General features: G+C 36.5%; 1 protein-coding gene across 3 annotated transcripts in view; it reads left to right on the top strand.

Moving 5' to 3' along the window:
* The window catches only part of PPP2R5E (protein phosphatase 2 regulatory subunit B'epsilon), a 71,452-nt gene that overhangs the window by 31,855 nt on the left and 15,967 nt on the right, over nt 1–23,630 (top strand). For 2 of the 3 annotated variants that reach the window (XM_083356789.1, XM_083356788.1), the window contains exons 3-4: nt 13,792–13,988; nt 22,595–22,696. In XM_083356789.1, the coding sequence (XP_083212915.1) occupies nt 13,792–13,988; nt 22,595–22,696 (299 nt within the window). Of the gene's footprint in view, nt 1–11,630; nt 11,706–13,791; nt 13,989–22,594; nt 22,697–23,630 lie in introns of all 3 variants that reach the window. The other variant, XM_083356790.1, reaches the window with a different exon arrangement.

Genomic DNA, 23,630 nt, shown 5'->3' with positions numbered 1-23,630 from the left:
CCCTTCATATATACTGTCTATTTGTAGATTTAAAGACAAGTTTTATCCTATCAATCAGACAGAAAATAACTTTCTTATATATATCTATAGTTTTTAGTTTACACATATTCTAATTGTTTTAACATACAATCTTTTAGACAATCAATGACCTAATAGATTTTTCAATTTTAATTTCCACTAAAATTTAGATTTAACGTTTGATATTTATCTTTCCCAAGATTTTTAGTATGCTCCCAGTTCATCTATCACCATTCCTCACAGAATCTAATATTAAAAATACGCATCCCGTTTACTTAACTTGTCACCCTCTATGTCAACAAATTTAAGGATACACTATGATATCCTTCCTTTTTGCTAATTTTCAGTTTTTTTAAGTAGTAATCAAAATTTCTTTTTATTTCAATATTTAATATTTCATCTCTTCCTGTTTGTATCTGTAATCTCTTGCTTAAACTGATAATTTTCATTTTTAACATTCCATATAGACCTATTTATTACTTTCAACAATAGGTTTTTAGCTTGTCTACGTTATTCACCTTTACATGACCTTTATGTACAAATCAATATTCAAATTAGCTATTAATATTTATACTGCTAAATTTCAATGATAATTTCTTTATCTCAGTTCATAACAATGTCTTGTGTTCAACATACACATCTTATCTATTTAAGTACGTTCTGTTTCAGATTTCAGTAAGATGGTTGAAACTCCATTCTTCTTGAGTCTTATTCTGGCTTTTTTCCTTTGCCAAATCATCTTCCATGTCCTTGTTTTTGGGTCATCGAACCAATCTCCTTGTAATATCATGTATATTAATTGATATTGGCAAAACCATCCGATCGTCATTTTTTTGAGAGGACTTGTAGGTCTAGAGAGTCGTCTCTTTATTCTTCCATATCAACGTAGTTGTTCTGAATTGTTTGTCTTCTCATCCAACTGTTCTTTTTCTAGATCTTCTAGTTCCTTCTGAGTTGTATAAGAAACCTTTACCTTTTTCCAAGTTGTCAATGTCTTTTATGGATTTTCAAATATCAATATTTGTTTAATAGTGGATTCTTTTGTCATTGTACTTGGATATTTCATTTTTTCTATTGTATTTTGTATAGATGATTCTTTAGTTGTGGTGAAAGTTTGGGCTTTCATATCTGGGCTGTCTTCTTGTTCCTTCACATAGCCTCTTAGTATTTCATTGGTTGTGGTAAGAATTTGGATTAGTGTTTTCAACATAGCGAGAGTTTGTTGATCTTCATCCATAAATAAATTTTGTTCCTGGTCCATTATGGAAATATTGGTATTTTAAGCTAAAGGCTTTACACTTAGAAAATCCAAAAGAGAGGGTTTTTTTTCTAGGTAGGGAACACAAAGCCGTTCACAGCTGTTGTCTCAAAGTTCTCAAGGTTATGTATCTTATCTATTTTCCTGGGCAGTCAGCCAGGCCCCCTTTTAAAGTTTTCCTTTCAGTCCCAAAGTTGTCTTAATCTTTTCAGTTTTTGTTTTCTTTTTTTATAAGAAAGAATCCAGATTTCCAACAGAAGTAGGCAATGAAAAATAGGAAATAAAAAATCTTTCAATCCACATGCTTTGAGAAATAAAGTTCCAATTGGGATTCAGTTACTTTTTCAACTTTTAAAACGCCCCTGGGTATTTAGTTGCCGCTCTTTCTGGAGGGAGGGCAAAAGTTCCCCTTCCCTCACTGCAGGGGGGGAAATGCTTAGCAGCTTAAGGAGGTACAGAAAGTAATTAGGGTGTAAAAGAGGTACATCTCACCCAGTCTGTTCCGCGCAGCTTTAAGAGTTGCCTGGTGGAAAATGTGACTTTGGCTGTTCACAGCCTAGGGACGAGCCATAATGGCTGGTCCTTTCATCCGCCGGTTTGGAGAGGTTGCCAGGTCTAATGGGAGAGTTGTGGCTCTCCCGCGATCCTGCGAGCACCCCTCCTTGCTGGTCGCCTCTTTGGAGCGACTTTTTTGGCCTTTTTCAGGGCCCCCCAGTGATGCGAAACTGGACAGGAGAGAGAGAGCAAGTCTCCCAGCCGTCCATAGCAGCTGTGTGACAAACCGGAAGCCCCTGCTCATCCTACTCCTACCCCCTTTTCATCTTTTAGTTAAGGTTAAGAATTTGTGTTTTTTTAATAGTATATGATTTGTATTATGTATAGGCTTTGTATAATTTTATCCTTTTTATTATTGTAAACTGACCAGAGTTACCCTGTGGTAAGATGGGTGGCCAATACATTTAATAAATAATAATCCTAAAGAGTCACTGCCAGAAAGTGCATATAGTACAGAATTAGATGGATTATTGCATAAATATAAATGATCAGTTGTTCGGCATCCACAGTCCCAAAATTATGCATGATTTTTGCTCGATTCTTTAGAACTCAGTATACTAATATCTTTGAAGAAAAAAGTTACAATTTTTGCATAATGTAAATTTTAGAATCAAGTTCAATATCATCTAAGGCAGGGGTGTCAAACTCGCAACGTCACGTGGTGTGTCACAATGTATTGCGACTTTTTCTCCATTGCTGGCAATGGGGTGGGTGTGGTTTCGGCATGACGCATCTGGCCTGCGGGCCAGCAGATTTCCACCTTTGAACTAAGGTCAAGGGCTGAAAAAGTTATAATTTCTACAAAATACATAGACCTAGTGTTTTGCTAAGCTGTCATGTTTGTGTTGCTTCAGAAAAGAAGTCTAGGTACAAAAGGTCTATTTTGTAACTGAGTTCATTCTAAATCTAGTTATTCCAGTACTATTTCTTCAAGATAGTAAACCTCTGCTTGAACTTCTTGAGGAGCTGTTGGCATTCTGTTTAGCTATGGAGGAAGTAAGTTGTAGCTTGATGGAAAATCTACATTCCAGACATAGCTATTTCAAGGGTGTGTATTTATACATCCAGGGGAGAAGGAAGTCATCAATCTAACTGATGAAATAAAAAGAAACATTATTTCAAATGCCTTTTTTTGCACCTTTGATAGAAACTGCCTTTTAAAAATGCTTGCTCAACAAAGAAATTATCATATCTTATAAAAACAACAATGTATTTATTTCTTCTGAAAAAAGAACTCCAAATATTAAAGAACCCCAAATATCTTAGTAGCATAAAGTAATGCAGCAAAATAATATGTATGCCCTGGCTTTAAAGTGCTTTTCTGTACATCTCTCTAATTTATATAGAATAAATATATTTCTCTTTCTTTCTTTCTTTCTTTCTTTCTTTCTTTCTTTCTTTCTTTCTTTCTTTCTTTCTTTCTTTCTTTTTTTCTTTCTTTCTTTCTTTCTTTTTTTCTTTCTTTCTTTCTCAAATAATTCAACATACCCAACACACCTTCCTCCTACAATCCTGTGAGGTGGGTTGGGCTGAGAAAGTGGTGCTCAAAGTCACCCAGCTGGCTTTCAATGTAGGATGGAACAAAAACTGTTCAAGGCAACCCTTTTCATAGTTGGTAAATTTCAGCATCATAACCTTGAGGAAACTGGGACTGCAGATTATTTGGGAGTTGTACATGATCTACATACAGATTATCCTCTTGTTTTATCTCTAAAGGGGTTAGTTCCCTTGCCTTATGCCTGGGGGGGTCTGGCAATAGTGGTGAGCCCTGGCAATAGCTATATTAAGGGATGTATTATTTACATTTGATTATGATTATATTGTATTAAATTTTTGTGGTTTTAGGATAGTTGCATGCTGTTGCATTTATATGTTATCATTTCTATTGTGTTAATTGTAATCGCCCAGAGTTACACTAGTGAGATGGGTAACTATACAAATAAAATAAAATAAATTATTTATCACATTTATATAACCACCGATCATATATAGTGACAAAATAAATAAAACACTGTTTTACAATTGATTTCAATGAGTTGTTTTAAAAATTATATAGGGTGAATATCAACAGATAAACACATCTGTCTTTTTGCAAAATGGATAAGGAGAGTTGGAGCTTCTCTGGTATTTGACAAAGCTGTTGTTATTAATGTTCAAAATAAAAGTGGTTTTAAAAAAAATAATAAAATAAAATAGAAATCATGCCTTCTTAGGATTTTGTCACTGAGCCTGCCATTGAGAGAGACTGGCCCAGAGTCACTCTGCCAGCTTTCGTGCTTAAGGTGGGACTAGAACTCATAGTCTCCTGGTTTCTAGCCTTAACAACTACTAGACCAAACTGGCTGTCTACCTTCTTCCTAGGATGTCAGGAGAATGAATAAGATAATAAATTAAATATATAAAATAATAGATTAAATGAGTATAATGCAATAAAACCATAAACACACACACATACACAAGCTGTATATAATTTTAAACTAGGTATTAAAATGATGATAGCATTAATAGGAAGCAAATATGAGTGGGTAGATTATATCAAAACTATCATTAGGATAGAACACATGCTTACCATTCCTAGTAGGGCTACTTGAAATTCTATAGTGCTGCTTAAGAGATAAATCCAAGATTTCTATAAAAAAGCTTTCATATTCTTATATAAAAGCAATAGGTCTTAAATGTTACCTTAAAGATTAACCAATATTATTATTAAAAACATAATTTCATTAGATGCATCAGATTTTTAGAACTGAGAGAAAATATTTTATAAACATACACTTGTTTAGCAGGGAGAGAAGGGAAAAGGTGAAATGGCGAGAAGAGAGGTTAGGGACAGGAACATAATTATGTAGTGATTATAAATAAATTTCTTGTTTCCAAGGAAGCAGGCTTGTCAGTATATTGCAGTAAAAATAACCAAGAATCCTATAATGTTACAGACAATAAATCAAATGTCATGAGCTTATTGTTAATAAATTTCCTTAAAATTGGATGCCAGCAAAGATAAGGTTCTCTTCTAATTCTCTCATAGTAAATTATTTTAAAACAAAACCAAGAAAATAATTACTTTATTAGGGTGCAGTCATTCTTTCCAAATGTTTAGGTCCAAAGCAACTTCAAAGACCAGCAGTTAGAATAGGCAGTAAATATAACTCCCAAGTATTGAACTGTTACCAGGTATAATCCTTAGGGCAACATTCTTACTACTTGAGGTTTTCAAGTCATCTTCAAAGACAATCGTGTGTTTTTCCAGGCAAAATGAGAAGTTATATGTGAATTTAGATAAGTTTTAGAATGTTGAATGGATTTGATGGTCTAGTAATGAAATATGATGGCCATGTGGACATTTTGAATTTGGAACTGGAAAGGAATTACCTGGCAGAAAATGGAAGACAAAAGCCAAGGCTAACGTATGATTCTCTAAAGTAATAGACAATAAGGGTGATGTGAGGATGGAGCATGACATTGGTTCCCTTGCTGATGTAATTAAAGCAGATGCACTACACCAGTGATGGTGAATCAGACTAGGTGCAAGGAGGTACATTACTTATTCCTTAGTTGGGGATTTGCTGGTAATATGCTGACACAGCTTTCAAAAACCATGGTGGGGATTGTGATAAATGTGGAGGGATTGCTCTCTATATAGGATCTGGCATCTTTGACAATCTTCCTTTTGCTATAATTAGAACTGGGTCAAGTACTTGCACTCACATTTTCCTTGAATAAGAAACAAGGGGTGAGGTGAGAGGGTTCACCCCACAATAAGAGGTTGGGAAGGTGACATCTCTGTTGATGGAGTTCTTATTGAGGGGTAGCTGTTGCAGTACATGTGGTTATAAGCTGGTTGGGTAAGTCAGAGTGGTCTTCATGCTATTTGTTTGCTAAAGTATATCTGGATGTGATTGATGGTATGAGTTGTGATTGAGATGGCTCAGGATCAGTGTAGTTTCTTAAGTGATTTGGCAGTAGCTACATGTCAGAAGGTTTTGGGGTAGCATAAAGAAGAGGGACGCGGTGGCTCAGTGGGCTGGGACGCTGAGCTTGTCGATCAGATGGTCGGCAGTTTGGCGGGTCGAATCCCGAGTGCCACGTAGCAGAGTGAGCGCCTGTTACTCGTCCCAGCTTCTGCCAACCTAGCAGTTTGAAAGCACGTAAAAATTCCGTGCGCCTTTGGCGTCTAGTCATGCCGGCCACATGACCGCGGAGACGTCCTCGGACAAGCGCTGGCTCTTTGGCTTTGAAACAGATGAGCACCGGCCCCCTAGAGTTGGAAACGACTAGCATGCATGTGCGGGGGAACCTTTACCTTTACTTTTAAAGATGAGGGGGTTAAAAAAAGAAAGTAAAATTTGGTAGTGATAGAATAGAGATAATTTTAATTTAATTTAATTTAATAACATTTATATACCGCCCTTCTCCCTGAGGACTCAGGGCGGTTCACAGGGCAGAATAAAATAACCGATACAAACATTAAAAACAGATTAAATAATTGCCCTAGTTAAAAACAATATAAATACAACGCTAAAAACCCCCAGAAAAATTAAAAAACAAAAGATAAAACAACCCCAACACTCCCCCTCAGGCTAGGCCGGCTTGTACAAACAAAAATGTCTTGAGATCGCGGCGAAAGGAGCGAAGATCGGGCGCCGTCCGGAGCTCTACCGGTAGCTGATTCCACAGCTCCGGAGCGCCCACAGAGAAGGATCTCCCCCTGGGGGCCACCAATCGACATTCTCTGATCGGTGGCACCCTGAGGAGGCCCTCTCTGTGGGAACGCACAGGGCGCAGGGAGCTTGATGCCGGCAGCAGATGTTCCCTGAGGTACTCCGGCCCCATGCCATGGAGTGCTTTGAATACCGTTACCAGTACCTTGAATCTCACCCGGAAGACAACTGGCAACCAATGCAGCTCACGGAGCAGAGGTGTAACGTGGGAGTATCGGGAGACTCCCAACACCACTCTCGCGGCTGCATTCTGTACCAGTTGGAGCTTAGTGAATGATGTGGAGAACCCCGCCATAAGTCAAGGAAGACCAGTGATTTAATGCTGATCCAAGATTCTGCCCCACAGACTCATTCCTCAGTTCAGGAGTTACTACCACTGACAGCATCTGATGTTGGTAAACACCAAATCTTGAGGTAATAGAGTATGAAATTTAAACTGTAGTGACAGGTTGGGGAACTTGCTCATTTACCATCTTGTGGCCTGACTAATTGCTTCCTCAGCTATAGGAACTCATGTGAGATTGTCCTATTGGTATTTGGGGATTTCAATTTCCATGATTTAGGAGTGGTTCTGGGAAGTCTTAGCAATTAATTATCTCCATGACACACATGAATTTGGGCTAGGTAATTGAGGCTCCAGTGCATACAATTAGGCTGCTCAAGAGCAGTTGATACTTAATCTGAAGATGGGAAACATTATTCTGAGTCCTTTGCCTCAGATATTTTTTTTAGTCCAATTGATATTTCTTGCCCTCTGCTTTTAAGATGCTTTAATATATGTAAGTGATCTTAAATACTGTATATGTTAAGTACATTGTGTATACTTTTAAGTTAGTGGAATATAGATAACAGAATATTGGTTTATATTGTAGATAGAAGTTATTAAAATTTCTAAGTGCCCAAGATTTTAGCTTTGATTATTTAGAAGGCTGTATTTGTAGTAATCTAGAGGCACAACTAGACAGGTTCTCTTGGTTCATTTGTGTTTTAATTTTCTACTTTATTTCAGCTTCTCTTATTTCGTTATATATTTCTGGCTGCTGATGGTTAAGGATGTCAGTGTGTAGCTTACTCATGCTCCGTGGATCTCAGTTGTTAGATAAAAACAAGATGAAGAACAAAAAAAAATTGACTCCTGGCCAAACTGGAGTCATGTTGAACTGCAGTTTGTTCTTCTCTCCCCCTGTGAGCTGCTTGAAAACTGTATCTGGACTGCTTGTTAAAAATAATTGGTAAGCAGACATATTAATTAAGCTATTTTCTACTAAGTTTTGAATTGGGGGAGATTGAATGTCTTGTAAACACATGAAACAGACTCTTCCTGCTTCTATTTCACCCACTGGGATAGTATTGTCTTGGATGGAAATAGAACAATCCCTACCAGCTGCTGATCCAATTATTCCTGTATATAAGAGCTTGGCTCCAACCAAAGAGGCAATTGTTTTGGCTGATAACATGATTGAATAACAGATTGGAGATGTGTATCAAGCAATATTAACTTAAGAGCTGCCATCTGAAATTGAGCCGGTAGTCACTAATTTTGAGTTGATTATCATGATATAATCTATAAGTAGAAGGACGTCAAAATCTGAATAAAGTTGTTACACTAAAAAGAATTGGTGATTCTATGCATAAGAAAACTAAAAAGCTTCAGAAAATGTTTGAATGCACAAGAAGTGAAGCACTGAAATGAAAGACATAGTGTTTGGAAAGGAAGAAGGAGGAAGTGGTACTAATTCAAGGACAAGAGGTATAGAGTGTTACAGTTTCAGTAAGTAAGGAATGAGCGGCTTCTAGTGGTTCTTATGAAGAAATGTTTTCAGAAACTGAAAGAAAATAGTCATCCTTCCCAATTTGGCTTCAGAGCTTGCTAAAAAGCATAAATAATTAAACTATGACAGCAAGAGAACCAGGAGCTAGACAGCAAAGATTTATTTCCTTATTCTGCAGTTTTTCTCTAATCTTTCCAAGGTGAAGTGACAACATTTATTTGAGTTACTTAAAAGATTTATACTGCTACCCAACTCACTAAAGTGACTCCAGGGTGTGTATATCTTAACCCTCTTTCCATTGGCTTCAGGCTGAGAGGTGGAACCCAAATAACATTGATTGCATGTGTAGATAACCTCTAGCAATAGTGGTATAGCAGTAGTGTGTCCATCCTTGTTGTTCTTTTGACCTCTCAGTGGTATTTGATACCATCTATCATGGTATCCTGGACTGATTCCAGGAGTTGGGAGTTGAGGCACAGAGCTGCAATAGTTTCTGTTCTGCTTTGGGATTGGTTTCAGTCAGTGTTGATACGGTTAGTATTAAGATCATTCTTTCCAATTGTCTTTACTTGCAGAATACAATCTTGGTCAGTCACCGCAACCAGAGGTTTTGTTTTCCAACCTTTCAGACTCATGCTGGAGCCTATCTTCGGGGAATTTCTCTGTAGCAGAGAAATTCTCTGTGTTATTTATATGGTGCCTGATTGTGTGTGGCTTTTTAGTTGTGGATTGGGGTGTTGATGACCAGCTATTAAGTCATTAATTCGTTCACTGTTGTTTCCTTGTTCTGTCAAGCCCCTGCCCCCTAACTACTTGGTAAGCTGGTGGTGAATAAGCACTCCTGTAGACTGATGGGGGACTGTTTCCCAGGCTTCCATCACTTCCCTGGCTGTTTTTGTATCTGCTTATCCAACAATCTTAGTAGCTGCAAAACTGAATATATATCTTTGTTGCAGTGTGAGGCTACAATGAGTTTACATCTCCTTGTCTGAAGGCTTGAGTGTGTTCTTGCAACAGGTGATTAGCTAACTCCCCATCTAACCTACATACTCACAGGGGTAATCCATGCAGGGGATCCGGTAGATTACATTGGAAGTATCTCCCACCTCCAAGCAATCTTTACAATGCATAATTAGTTCTTGTATAGTAGCCTCTGGGTGGTGTGCAATGCTCACTTGCATATCTTGGAAGCTGCGTTCTACTGCTTCTGAAATGTTTTTGATGTATGTATGTCAGGGTGGGTCATGTGGTTGGTCTTGTACCTTGTTTCTTCCTTTCTCTCCCTGCCATATTGTGCAGACATTGTGTAACAAATACTTGTGGGTGCCCATTCTTCCTGAATTGTTTGCATAGGTACCTGCGAACAACATAGATGGGCTCATCTATGATTCAGTCTCAAAGCCAATTTTTTTTTTAAAAAAAGTATTACTAAAGTCTATCGTGGTCTGGGATCCCCAAATTTTTTTTGTTTGCATCTGTGTGTGTGGGTGTGTGTGGGGAATTGATGGAAATCATTGCAAAAGGCAAATGCTGCAACATTAAAATATGATTCCTAACTCCCATTAGTTGACTTTTGCTCAGGGAGGGCACTGGAGCATGCTGATCTTGTGAAAGGCAGAAATAACCAGAGAGAGATCGTCCCACAAATAACATAATCAAATTGTGTATTGTAAGACTTTGCGAATGATAATATCTTGAACTTCACTCTGAAGCCTGTTGGGACCCAGGACAGTGTTACATGGATGCAGTGTGATGTGTCTCTAATTATTCAAGTTGCTGATTTCTGGACCAGTTGCAGTTTCTGGATGGCTTTCTGGGGCAGCCCCATGTAGAGTAAGTTGCAGTAGTCCAAATCGGATACCAAAGTGTGAGTGACTATTGGCAGGTCTTCTAATTCAGGAACAGGTACTATCCAAAATGGAATGGTCATAGCTCTCACCTCCTCCAGCAGGAGCTGGGAAACTAGGAGGATTTCCCAAATTATATACCACTTCTGAGGTCATAGTTCAGAGGCCCTCAAGCCTATAGCCACTAGGTCTCACTAAGATTGAGTTGAAGCCTGTTCTTCTCCATCCTGCCTCCCCAGTTTTGTAATACTGGGAAAGGATCTTGTTAACATCACCTGGTTGGCCTGGAGTAGAGATACAGAACCGAGTCATCATCATGCTAATGATACTTCAGCCCATACTGACAAATCACATTGCTGCTGGTCCAATGGGAAGACCAAATCTGGAGTGTAACTTTTGTCCTGAGTCAAGCTGTGAATGACTTGGCATAGGCTTATGGCTTACATGGGAGCCATGAACTCCAGAGCTGCCTCAATCCCCATTCTTAGGAAAGGCAGATTAAAGTCTTCCGGAACCATAAGGCTTAGGAACTCTTATCACCAATCCAAAAATGAACTCAATGAGCTTAGACAGGGATATTGCTATGCAGCAGGGAAGTTAGTAGAACAGCAATCCCAATTGATCCCTAATATCCAGCTTGATGAACAGCATCTCACAACTGGAAACCTGAAATTTGTAAGAGATTCTGATAAAAATTGTCAGATTCCCCAACCCTGCCCTATAATCTCAGTTGACACACTTGAAGCTTGGCTAGGCAAATTTCAGAAAAGGCATCCTCCCCATTCTGTCTGGGCAATACATGTCATGATCAAATGGATAAGGGAGGCTTTGTTACAAGTGCGCCTTGGCATTTTAGTTGCAGCAACCAGAGTTGCTTTTTCTTTTCTTCTTAAGTTATTACAACTGGAACTATTCCTTTCCCCCCAAACCAGTATGTAACATGGAATCTGTCAGTGATGTTTGCTATCTTACTTTAGACATTTGATTTGTCATGTTAGGCAATCTAGCAGTATTCAGTATAAACAATTACAACCAATCGTTTAGTGACTGTTCACAAATATGATGTTATTTTTTAAACAGATCATTTTCTGACCAATACATGCATTTACAACCAAATTTTGTGTGACTGACAATGAAAGCTGTCATTTTAAAATCTATTAGAGGGCGCCAGAAGGGAATTAAAGAGGAAGATTTAAATTTGACTAGTTAACATAGATTGGAACAAAATAGTTTTATATTGGAGGTATTGAATATTTGTGAACAGTGGACTCAGAAATTAATTTTTATAATCTTTGCCAAAATAGACTGTGTGTAAATAATATGAGGAACGAGTTCTACTGGACAAGGCTGAAATAGATTTTAATGTGGATTTTAAAATGACAGGCTACAAGAATGATCTGGAAAAAGATGATATACTGGATATACAAATGAAACTAACTGATGTCTTAATAATTAAAAGGGACATACAGATAACAAACAAGAAGAGTGACTTGGTTGGATTTACAAAGGAGACCTGTTGAAGTTTTGAAAACTGGTGAGAAGAGACCAAAAAAATAAAATAAAAATCAAGTTCTAAGGCATTATTTGAAGGGATTAAAGACTGAGGTTTTGAAAAGTAAAAGAGAGGAATGTGAAGTTGGCTTATTTGATCGAGGTTAAAGTAGATATTGTTATTTCTGATAACCTTTCCTGGACTTTTGCTGACCAGGACTGAATGAGAGTTTTAAAGATTTGCTTATAGATAAGTGATGAGATGTGGGATGAAGAAACTGCTGTATTTTAAGAGAAGGTGACAAAATTGTTGTTAAACAATTGTAAAAGTTGTTAAAATTGTCTATACATGTCGAGACAAAGTATACTTTTCTTTTTCTTTGCTATTTTTCTTTTATTCTTTTATCTTATGTAGTTTGTATTAGGTTTTAATAATAAAAAAACCTTTAAAAAAGATAGCTAGGAGGCTATGAGAAAAAAAAAGCTGTTAACATGAATATAATCTCTTGATTGGTACATATTTAAAGAGGGATATTTATGGTAATTCTACATATATTTTGTTTTTTTCAAAACTGAAGTTGCCTGAGTTTTTAATTTTCTTGATTTTCAATTATATGTTGGGCATATAGATAGTCCTCAACTTACGGCCATTCATTTAAAGATGGCTCAGAAGTACAACAGCCTAGAAAAAGTGACTTGCAACTTGTTCTTGAAGTTTATGACTATTGCACCACCTCCATGGTCACGTGATTACAGTTTGAGTGCTTGGCAACTGGCATGTATTTATGATGGTTACAGCATCTTCAGGTCATGTGATTGTGATTTGTGAGCTTTCTGGCCAGCTTCTGGAAACCAAAGTCAATTGAGGAAGCCCACTTCTCTTAATGACCACATGATTCACTTAACTAGTGATTTGCTCAATGACTGTGGTAAAAATGGTCATAATATCAGGTCCAATGAAGTGGTGACTATTAATGATTGCATCACTTAGCGACCAAAATTCCAGTCCCAATTGTGCTTGTAAGTTGAGGACTACCTGTATTTATTGACCTTTGTTTTTCATTGGAATATAAATGATATTTTCCAATTATGAATTATTTTTACCCTTTTGAAATCTTACAACCTTTTGTTTCTAAATTTGTCAGGCATGAACAACCAAATCCACACCTGTACTGTTGTGTTCAATCTAGCTACTTTATTCTTTTATGCCTAATTTACAGGAATTCTCCCCCCCCCCCCCAGACTGGCAGCTTTCTCCAGGGAAAGACAAGATAAGGCTCAGAGGCATGGGTGGGGGGAGGGAGTGTCAGGACTTGCCCTCTTGTGTTGACATAGTGAGTCTAGACTAATTCCCCCACTGGAACCCTCCTCCCAACTGGGACGGTTGCTCTCTAACAAATTATAGGCAAAAATCTATTGTATTTCCAGGGCTGAAGGCAGTTAGATATATTTGGGTGAAACTGAGAAAGGAATTTGGAATTTCACCAGAATTTGTTTCATTGTTAATGATACTTCAAAAACTTTGAGAGTCAGGAGAAGAATATAGCCTGCCTAAACCCATTGAATGCCAGTACTGTATATCCAGAAAATTACCTGGATGACTGAGAATCTTCATCAACATATTCAAATAAACCCTTGCTGTGTTCTCATTTTGTAGCAGGTGTATTGCATCTTCAGACATTCCTATGAATAAAACTTTCTTAAAACTAAGCTAACAAATCAGTTTTGTTAACAAGTAATTTTATTAAAGTACAGTACATATTTAATAATTCACAAGAAGTTTGGAATGGAGAATTGCTGCTATTCACCAAGTATATTGCTCTTTGGTTTTTAAAAAGTTTGAAAAAAACCCCCAGTGTACCAGATACCAAAGCTCACTTGGCAAAATGTGTGAACTTACATTTCTTTTGAAGGACTTAGGCTATTTAAGTCGCCATAGCTATATTTCTGAAATAATACAAGTATTACAAATTGATGACTAAATAAATACTTCTCTGCCCCAAAAGTTAAGTATCAAAAATCACAAATTGTCCTTATTTTGCCAAAAATATGTTATTCTGCTACTGTCTTCTAAATCACTATTTGTTTTATGCAATAGTTTTAATATTCCTTTTTTTTTCATCCTGCAGACGTTCCGTCTTCAGATCAACCTGAATTGTTTCTAAAGAAACTTCAGCAGTGCTGTGTAATTTTTGACTTCATGGACACACTATCAGATCTTAAAATGAAAGAATACAAACGTTCAACTCTTAATGAACTTGTGGATTACATTACAATAAGCAGAGGGTGTTTGACTGAGCAGACCTACCCTGAAGTAGTTAGAATGGTAAGTTATTTTTTTTTAGAAAATCATAAATGCTTTATAGATACTATTATTTGCTAAGCAGGTTTAATCAGAATATTACATCTCTGGGTTAGTATTCCACATTAGTCTTTTCAAATGCAAAATAGGAAAGGCATTTTTCACTTTAGTCATTTAAATTGCAGTTATTCTTAATTTCAGGTAAATAATATGCCTAGTAGAAGAAGTGGGGGAATATAAAGGCATTTTTTATTCTTAGCTTATTTATATCTAGGACTTTTATGTTAATTTGCTACATTTCAGAAAGATGCTTTATTTAAACACTGTGTAGTATTTTGATATTTTAGAAAGAAATAATGTTCATCTATGAGGTTAGAATTTTTTTGTGCCGGCAGTTATAATTATAAATCAGTGTTTTTAAAGTGTTGTTTGGATTGCATCTTATATTATTATTTTAATTTGCAAAGTAGTGAGATTCCATTAGACTGATCCCAGGGTAACCAAGAATAATCTTGATTGCTGTACAGTACTGTAGTTAACTGTTTGGGGCCTGAAATCATTTCTGGATACTTAACGGCCTACTAACAAGTGCTTTACACCAGTTTTAGCTGGTGCAAAAGCCATTCATTTTTCTGAAAAATGACATCCCTAGCCAGAAATATGCATATAATAGTAATTTGTGGACTCTGTATGTGGGATTAACTTTAAAACATATCTGGAGAATTATTTTGTGGAATGCAATCAAGTAGTTCTCTAGAAAGAAAAGGATTACCTGGAAAAATAACAGCACAGGTTATTTTCTATATGGACTGGCACATATTAATTGTTATATCTTTCCTGATTATAATGATGAATAGTTGTTTGGTGCCTGGCCAGTATCAATATATTGGTGTTATTGGAAACTGCTAAGTCACGTCTATAACTGCAGATATTCTTCAAAAAACTTACATTAGAAGAACAAAAGTGTCTGCGTAACTCAAGAGTCCCATCTCCGTTACATGATTCCCCCCCAAGTTATGTTCCATGTAGCAGATTTTTAACAAGTACTCTGTATATATTTTGAGCATATACTATAAGATCTTTGTGTTTTTCATAGAAAGGAAGAATTTTAAAATAGAATTCTATAAAAGCGTTTTTGTCTAATTGAAATACTTGAAATAAGATGAAGTCGGGATATCTATTTTTTTTAAAAAATTAAAATATAAAGTACATTAAAATGATGGGAAAGTGAATCTGGCAGGTACAGGTATTATCTACAAGAATGTGGATAACTAAGATATTAGCTTAGTTTCTTTGGCCATATTTTGATAATGGTTTGGTGATATTATATTCAACTTGTTGAAATAAAGAAATACTCTTACCTGATTTTTATCATATAAATTGCTAATAAATAAATGTTTTCTTGTTACAGCATTAGACTTCTCTCCATGTTAATATGATTTATCTGAATAGTGAAAAAGATCTAAAGGCAAAGCAAATAGTAAAAGTCACGCCAAATAAATACTTGTTTCAACTAGAATATACATGTATCTGTATACATCTGTTCCATTTATATAGCTAAATGCTTATTATATAGACCAGAGTAGCAGTTTTGTGCTCAGAGACCACAATATCTGCCCATGGCCAACAAGATCTTTTGTAAATGTGTATTGTCACTGAAAAGGTGTTCAAAATGTTCAATTCTTTTACTGGTTTTAGGTTTAGGTTTTAATTTATTTAATCAGATGGGAATGGAGGGATTTTTGCTTAATGTAAAACCTGTGCACACATTAGTACCTTTAAAACCTAAAACCAGAACTTCAATATTGACTGAAAATTACATTAATGAAAATTGGCCATCATCTTACAGTTTCACTGTATGAAATCTTTGAGATTGCATATAATGCAGGAGGCATTATACTTGAAATTTTAATTTAGTGATTATACTTTGTATGTAATTACTGTACATAAAGAATACTTTGACTTTTATGGAATCTTGTAGGGGTCAGCATATTTTTATACCAAAGGGGTGTGTTTGGTCTTTGAATACTGTGCAGATAGTTCTCCACTTTACAACCACAATTGACATTTTACAACCATTTTTACTGTGATTGTTAAGTGAATTACCATGGTAGTTAAAGTAAATCTGGCTTCCCTCATAAACTTTGCTTTTCAGAAGCTGGCTAGGAAAGTCAAAAATTGTAATTACATGTCTGCAGAACTCTGCAGCTATGGCAAATACAAGCTGGTTGCCAAGCACTCAAATTACGATTGCATGACTATGGGGGTGGTGTAACAGTCGTAATTTCGAGGATAGGTCATAAGTTACTTTTTCCAGCACTGTTGTAACTCTGAACTGTTAAACAAATGGTTGTAAGTCAAGGACTATCTATATTTTAAAAAACTGCAAGTCAGACTAGGATAAATTGAATCTAAACTCGTTAACAGTTTAGTTAAAACAATTCAATTAATATAGTTTTTCCCCAGTTAATATTTTTTCTTCTTTTAAGGATTCTAATTTGGTAAGAACTTTTGTGGGCTTGGGGCTCACATTGAAAACTTTTGGTGGCTACTTGTATGTTTGCAACCACAGACTACATTTTGCTTTATAGTAACTAATAACTTTTTCCATCACCATCATAAGTCTGAACCATCAACCATTCAATCTGCGTGTCAAAATGTAGTGTCAAGGTTCCGACTGATGATCCCAACAAAGTAAGCATAGCTGAGACATTCAAATCTCTAATGCAAAACTTTATTGAATACAGCATACTGGCATTGATGAATAAGAAACTAGCTCTAGTTAAATTGATGCCAGAACAGTAAATTAAAAGTATAGAACCTCCCTTCCCCACTGATAGTGCAGGTCACATTCCCCAATTAAGTGTCAGACATTTGTTATGAGAAAAATCTTCAGTTCCAGTGGTTCTCCGATGGACCATTCACACCTGTGAAGAGCATTGTAATCATCCCCTCCCCCCACTCCGGGTCTGTTGACAAGCTAAGAAACAACCATGGCTGAAGCAGAATAAAGTTTTTTTGAAGCTTGACAGTCTTAATGTTAGCATCTTATAAATGTTAATCCTATTAACAGTATAGTTGTCTTTTGATTTCTGGTGTGTCAATTGACAAAGGTTCCTATAAGGGAGATAATAGTCTAGTAGTTCAAGAATTGCAAGAAAACCATACAGTGATATGTATTTACTCTAAAAAACTCCATAAATATTTCATTTTAAGTAAGGGTCTATATCAGTTTAAAGAATGTAATTTTTACAGAATGTTTAAAATGTTATTTTCATAAGCAAAAAGCTTTGATTATTGCTCATGCAACACGTAATGAAGAAATTTCCCCCTTTATCTGAAATTATATTTAGAAATCTTAATTGTTCACTTTTTTGTCAGTGATTGGCAATATTAAGTAGAAAAGTAGTAAGTACTTTCCCTAGCCATTTATTTTTCCTTTTTTCTTGGATCATATATCTAAAATTGCTTTTCTGTTAGTTTAAAATAGAGGTTATTTCTGCCCCTCAGAAGCATGCCTCATTGTTGATTCTTTATTTGGAGGTGGGGATGGAAATTTAAGGACATACAATTCAGATTAGATATATGACTTCTTCTGTAGAAAGTGGAATTCTTTTTATAACACAAAGGATAATACATTCTGGTTTGCAGAATATTTAATCATTGTTTCAAGTGGTTTATAACTGTCATTTTCTCAGCTTCAAATCTAAGAAAATAGGGGAAGCCAGGCACCACACAAGTTATGCAGCAAGTAAACACAGCGTCAGTCATAAAGGACTCAAATGTCTATACACTAATGCACAGAGTATGAACAGTAAGCAGGGTGAACTAGAAATTCAGGTAAATGAGGGCAGATATGATATTGTTGCCATTACGGAAACATGGTGGCACGAAACCTACCAATGGAACACACAGCTAGAGGGATTTAAACTATTTAAAAGAAACAGACTAAACAAAAGAGGAGGAGGAGTTGCTCTCTATATAAGAAATAACTTTATCTCTACAGAAATAGAGCACAACAATGACGAAAAGTGTAAACCTGAAAGCATTTGGGTCAATATAAAAGGGGGAAAAAATGACATTGCCATAGGTGTATACTATAGGCCGCCCAACCAAGCAGAGGAAATAGATGAACTTTTTGCTAGTCAGCTAACTAAGGTATGTAAGAAGCACATCACAATAGTAATGGGGGACTTTAATTACCCTGATATCAACTGGGAGACAAACTCTGCACCAAGTGGAAGATCAAACAGATTCCTGTCAAACCTAGCAGACAACTTTCTCTCCCAAAAAGTAGAGAAGGGAACTAGGGGATTAGCCATATTGGATTTAATTCTCACTAACAGAGATAAAATGATAGAAGGTGTCGAAGCCACAGGAACCTTGGGGGGAAGTGATCATGCAATATTGGAATTCAACATTCTGGAGGCACAAGCAATAGAACACAGCCAAACTAGAGTCTTGGACTTTAAAAGAGCTAATTTCAATAAACTTAGAGAGACCATGGGAAGAATTCCATGGATGAGAATCCTAAAGGGGAAAACAACTCAAGAAGCTTGGGAAATTTTGAAAAGTGAGATAATAAAGGCCCAGTCTAGTACAATACCAACAAAGAAGAAAAATAACAGCTCTCAAAAGAAACCAGCATGGCTGCATAAAGAACTCTCTGATAAATTGAAAGATAAAAAGGACAAGTATAAGAATTGGAAAGAGGGGCACATAACTAAGTCAGAATATCAGCAAATAGCCCGTGCCTGCAAAGATGAAGTGAGGAAAGCTAAGGCTCAAAATGAACTAAGGCTTGCGACCAAAGTCAAAAATAACAAAAAAAGCTTCTTTCAACATATAAAAAACAAGAAAAAAGTTAAGGAAATGATTGGTCCATTAGTGAGGGAAAGTGGCAAGAAGGTGACAAGCAATAGGGAGAAAGCAGAACTATTTAATTCGTTTTTTGCATCTGTCTTTACACAAAGGGAAAAACCAGTTCAAACTACCCAAACCAGTGCCATAAAAAACAGAATAGAAACGCAAGTTAAGATAGGCAAGAAAATGGTAAGTGAGCACCTGTCCAGCCTAGACGAGTTCAAATCACCAGGCCCAGATGGATTACACCCCAAGGTTCTGAAGGAACTGGCAGATGTGATCTCAGAACCACTGAACTATATTTTTCAAAGATCCTGGAGCACTGGGGAACTACCAGAGGACTGGAAGAGAGCTGATGTAGTTCCCATCTTCAAAAAAGGGAAAAAAATAGATCCAGGAAACTACAGACCTATCAGCCTGACCTCAATACCTGGGAAGATTCTGGAAAAGATAATCAAACAACAAATCAGCGAACACCTTGATGCAAAAAAAGTCATCAGTAAAAGTCAACATGGGTTTGTCAAAAACAGATCATGCCAGACAAATCTCATTACATTCTTTGACCAAGTGACAAAAGGAACGCTGTAGATATAATTTACTTGGACTTCAGTAAGGTATTTGATAAAGTAGATCACAACCTACTACTTGATAAGGTAGAAAAATGTGGGTTAGATAGCATTACCACCAGATGGATTCGTAGCTGGCTGACAGGCCGTACTCAGCGTGTGGTCCTCAATGGAACCACATCTACATGGAAGGAAGTGTGTAGTGGGGTGCCCCAGGGCTCTGTTCTGGGCCCAATGCTCTTCAATATCTTCATTAATGATTTGGATGAGGGGATAGATGGGGAACTCATCAAATTTGCAGACGACACCAAGCTGGCAGGAATAACCAATACTCCAGAAGATAGGCTTAAGATACAGAAGGATCTGGACAGACTCGAACACTGGGCACTATCTAACAAAATGAAATTCAATGGTGAAAAAAGTAAGGTTCTACATTTAGGCAGGAAAAATCAAATGCATAGGTATAGTTTAGGTGGTACCTTGCTCAATAGTAGTAACTGTGAGAGGGAACTCGGAGTCTTAGTAGACAATCACTTCAATATGAGCCAGCAGTGTGCTGCAGCTGCCAAAAAAGCCAACACAGTACTAGGCTGCATTAACAGAGGGATAGAATCAATATCAAGTGAAGTACTAATACCACTTTACAATGCTTTGGTAAGGCCACACCTGGAATACTGCATCCAGTTTTGGTCACCACGATGTAAAAAAGATGTCGAGACTCTAGAAAGGGTACAGAGAAGAGCAACCAAGATGATTAGGGGGCTGGAGGCTAAAACATATAGGGAACGGTTGCTGGAATTGGGTATGTGTAGTTTAATGAAGAGAAGGGTGAGGGGTGACATGATAGCAGTGTTCCAATATCTCAGGGCTACCACAAAGAAGAGGGAATCAAGCTATTCTCCAAAGCACCTGAAAGCAGGACAAGAAGCAATGGATGGAAACTAGTCAAGGAGAGAAGCAACCTAGAACTAAGGAGAAACTTCCTGACAGTTAGAACAATTAACCAGTGGAACAACCTGCCTCCAGAGGTGGTGAATGCTCCAACACTGGAAGTTTTTAAGAAGAGACTGGACAGCCATTTGCCTGAAATGGTATAGGGTTTCCTGCCTGAGCAGGGGGTTGGACTAGATGACCTCCAAGGTCCCTTCCAACTTTATATTATTATTATTATTATTATTATTATTATTATTATTATTATTATTATTATTATTATTATTATAGTTTTCTTAATTTTTAAAATGTGTTTTTACAAATTAGAGTTTTCTTGATTATTATGATAAGGGCCAGCATTAAGTTATATTTGTATATAGAACTGTTGGAAACAGTCTTTGTAGGAAATCCTTCTTCATTTCTTTCAGTGTGCCTAATTTGATTGGCTCTATTGTGCATGCCTGGTCAAATAATATGAATAGCCTATATAGATCCTGTGAGATGGGTCTTAATTTATAGAAAACAGGACCTAGATTTTGTTAACAGATGTGTCCCAAAGAAAGATTAAATATATTATGGTATTTATTACTAATAATAAGGCTTTTTTCTTTTGCAAATAACATGCTGTGTATTCTAAAGATCATAGTTAAAGTAATCCTGTTTTTACTAGCAGTATATTAGAATGCACCCTCTTGTGGTGAGAAGATGCAGAACAATTTATTCTTAGTCACTGTTTCTCGGTACCTGTGTTTAATTGGAAATGGTTGCTGTTTATTGTATTTGATAAAATCTGAAGTGCCTATCAAATCCTGCGGCTATATTTCTTTTATTTACATATACAAAAGTGTATATTATTTGTTACTTTAAATTAATAATAAACTTTTAAATATTCTATATTAATGCTGTACTATAAGTGATAGCATTTACTCAGTATTGGCTAATTCGATAAGCTAGGCAGGGAATTCCAATGTCATTGGCAAGACTGGTAAATTGGAAAAAATATCCTAGAAAAAGACAGGGATAGACCAAATACGTAATAACAAAACTGCAAGATTGTAGTCGAGAGTCAAGTTCAAATTGAGGGCACATTTACTTTTATGCTGTTATTAGGGGGGTATATAAAATTGTCCCACTATATAATGAATGCTTGATTCAAGTCACGGTAAAACCATGGGAAAAATAAATATCATTAAAATGAAGAACAAAATACATGCAGAATAAAATGGCATTAAAATTTGAAACCTCTGTATTATCATATACGTTTTATATGGGCAACTCTAATATGTGTGGATGTCAACTCCCAGAATTCCCCAGCCAGTCATGCTGGCTGAGGGTGAAATGACATCTTGAAAACCAGTGAAATGGCTTTTGAATGCAGTACAGTAGTCCTTAACGTATAACCATTCAAAGTTGCGGTGGTACTGAAAAAAGTGACTTGCCACCAGTCTTCACGCTTACAATGTCTGCAGCATCCTCATGGCCAAGTGATCAAAATAGGGCACTTGGCAATCAGAATGTATTTATGACAGTTGGAGCGTCCCAGGTCATGTGACTGCTATTTACAACCTTCCCAACCAGGTTCTGATCCACAAAGTCAATGGGAGAAGCCAGATTTGCTTAATGACTTTGTGATTCACTTAACAAGTGCTTTGATTCACTGTACATCTGTGGTAAAAAGTGAAATCAGGTGTGATTAACTTAACATCTGCCTTGCTTCACAATGGAAATTCTGGTCTCAATTGTGGACATAAATTGAGAACAATTTACTCTTACTTGACTTGGATTAAAAATTATGGGTCCTTGGTGACCTTCATTTCAACCCTGAGCTACAATTTTTCTCCTTTATTGGTTTAAGAATATATGGTACAGATTCCTCCTTTCCTATAGAATGCATTCCATGATTTTAGGAAGACACGGTATTCAAGGATAATATTCTCCTATTCTGTTCAATAGTGTAGCTCCTTCAGGCTGATATCAAAAGTGCTAATCACTTTAGAGTAGTAGCAAAACTGTAGCCTCTTTAGTGCTGACAGAAGCTGTTACCTGCTTTTATTACAAGGGTAAAGATTCTGACAAGAATCATTAATGCACTTCTTAATCATATGGTGCTATATAAATTGTTATTATCTAAGAATAATTTTCCAGAATCTTTTGTAGAAGAATGCTTATAATTATCCAAAAAGTATTCTATTTTAATCGCTGCCTCTCATCTCTTATAATTGGCTGATTTTTGTAGCAGGAATTTGAATGTTCCTTCTTTACCATTTCAAGGTTTCTTGCAATATATTCCGAACACTTCCTCCAAGTGATAGCAATGAGTTTGATCCAGAAGAAGATGAACCTACTCTTGAAGCATCATGGCCACATTTACAGGTGATTTTACTATTAAAATTATGTCATTTGGAAAGCACAGGCTTCAAACAACCTCAAATGCCTGCTGAAGGGTCATGCTTTCATAGCTCTCAAAACTGTAATAGGGAGGTTTAGGCTGTTGCAAAGGTTGAGGAATATCATTGGGAAGTTTGAAACAACCCAAAGGCAACACTGGATGGTGCACAACAAATGAATAAAACCACATATAAAAACCACAGATACAAAAAAAATAAAAACACATTTACAGTAAATATTATAAGAACAGAGATACAAACCTTAAGTAAAGAGAGAGTAAAAGTAGTCAACATTGGAGCCATCTAAACTTATCTGGGAATGCCAGGTCTGATAACATAACCGGGTCTTGAGAGCCTTCCAGAATACCAAAAGAACATCTAAATTTGGGGGGGGGGGAGAATGTTCCATGAGATAAGCATCAGGTCAGAGAATGCACATTTCCTGGGACCCATCAGATGTTGGCCCTTAGCTGATGGCACCGAGAGCATGCCTTCTATGGCAGATCTGATGGAATGGTCTAATTAAGCAGGGAAGGCAGGACCCTCAAATAGTCTGGTCCCATTTTATTTTTATTCTTCAAGCTTTAAAGAAAGAGAATATAGATACGAATGGTCTTCAGGTGGAAAGAAGCCAAGTTTTTGTAGTATGCTAGAGACTTCTGATTAAATCTGATTAATCAGACATCTCTCTTGCTGTAGTATAGAATACTCTTGGAACATTTTCTGATTACTATTACATGAATATAAACTGTTTAACTCTCTTAAATGTTGTAATTATTTTATGTGATCTCAAAAGTCTGGAGGGCAAAAAGTATATGCTGTTGATTACTCCTGAGAAATTTGACAATTCAGTGAACAATTATAGAGGTGGAAAGTGTCTGCTCTCAGTATGAGTTCTTCTGATGATAATTAAATAAGAA

Source organism: Vipera ursinii (assembly GCF_947247035.1).
Source record: "Vipera ursinii genome assembly, chromosome: 1".
NCBI lineage: Eukaryota > Metazoa > Chordata > Lepidosauria > Squamata > Viperidae > Vipera > Vipera ursinii.
This window is presented reverse-complemented; position numbering and strand designations above follow the sequence as displayed.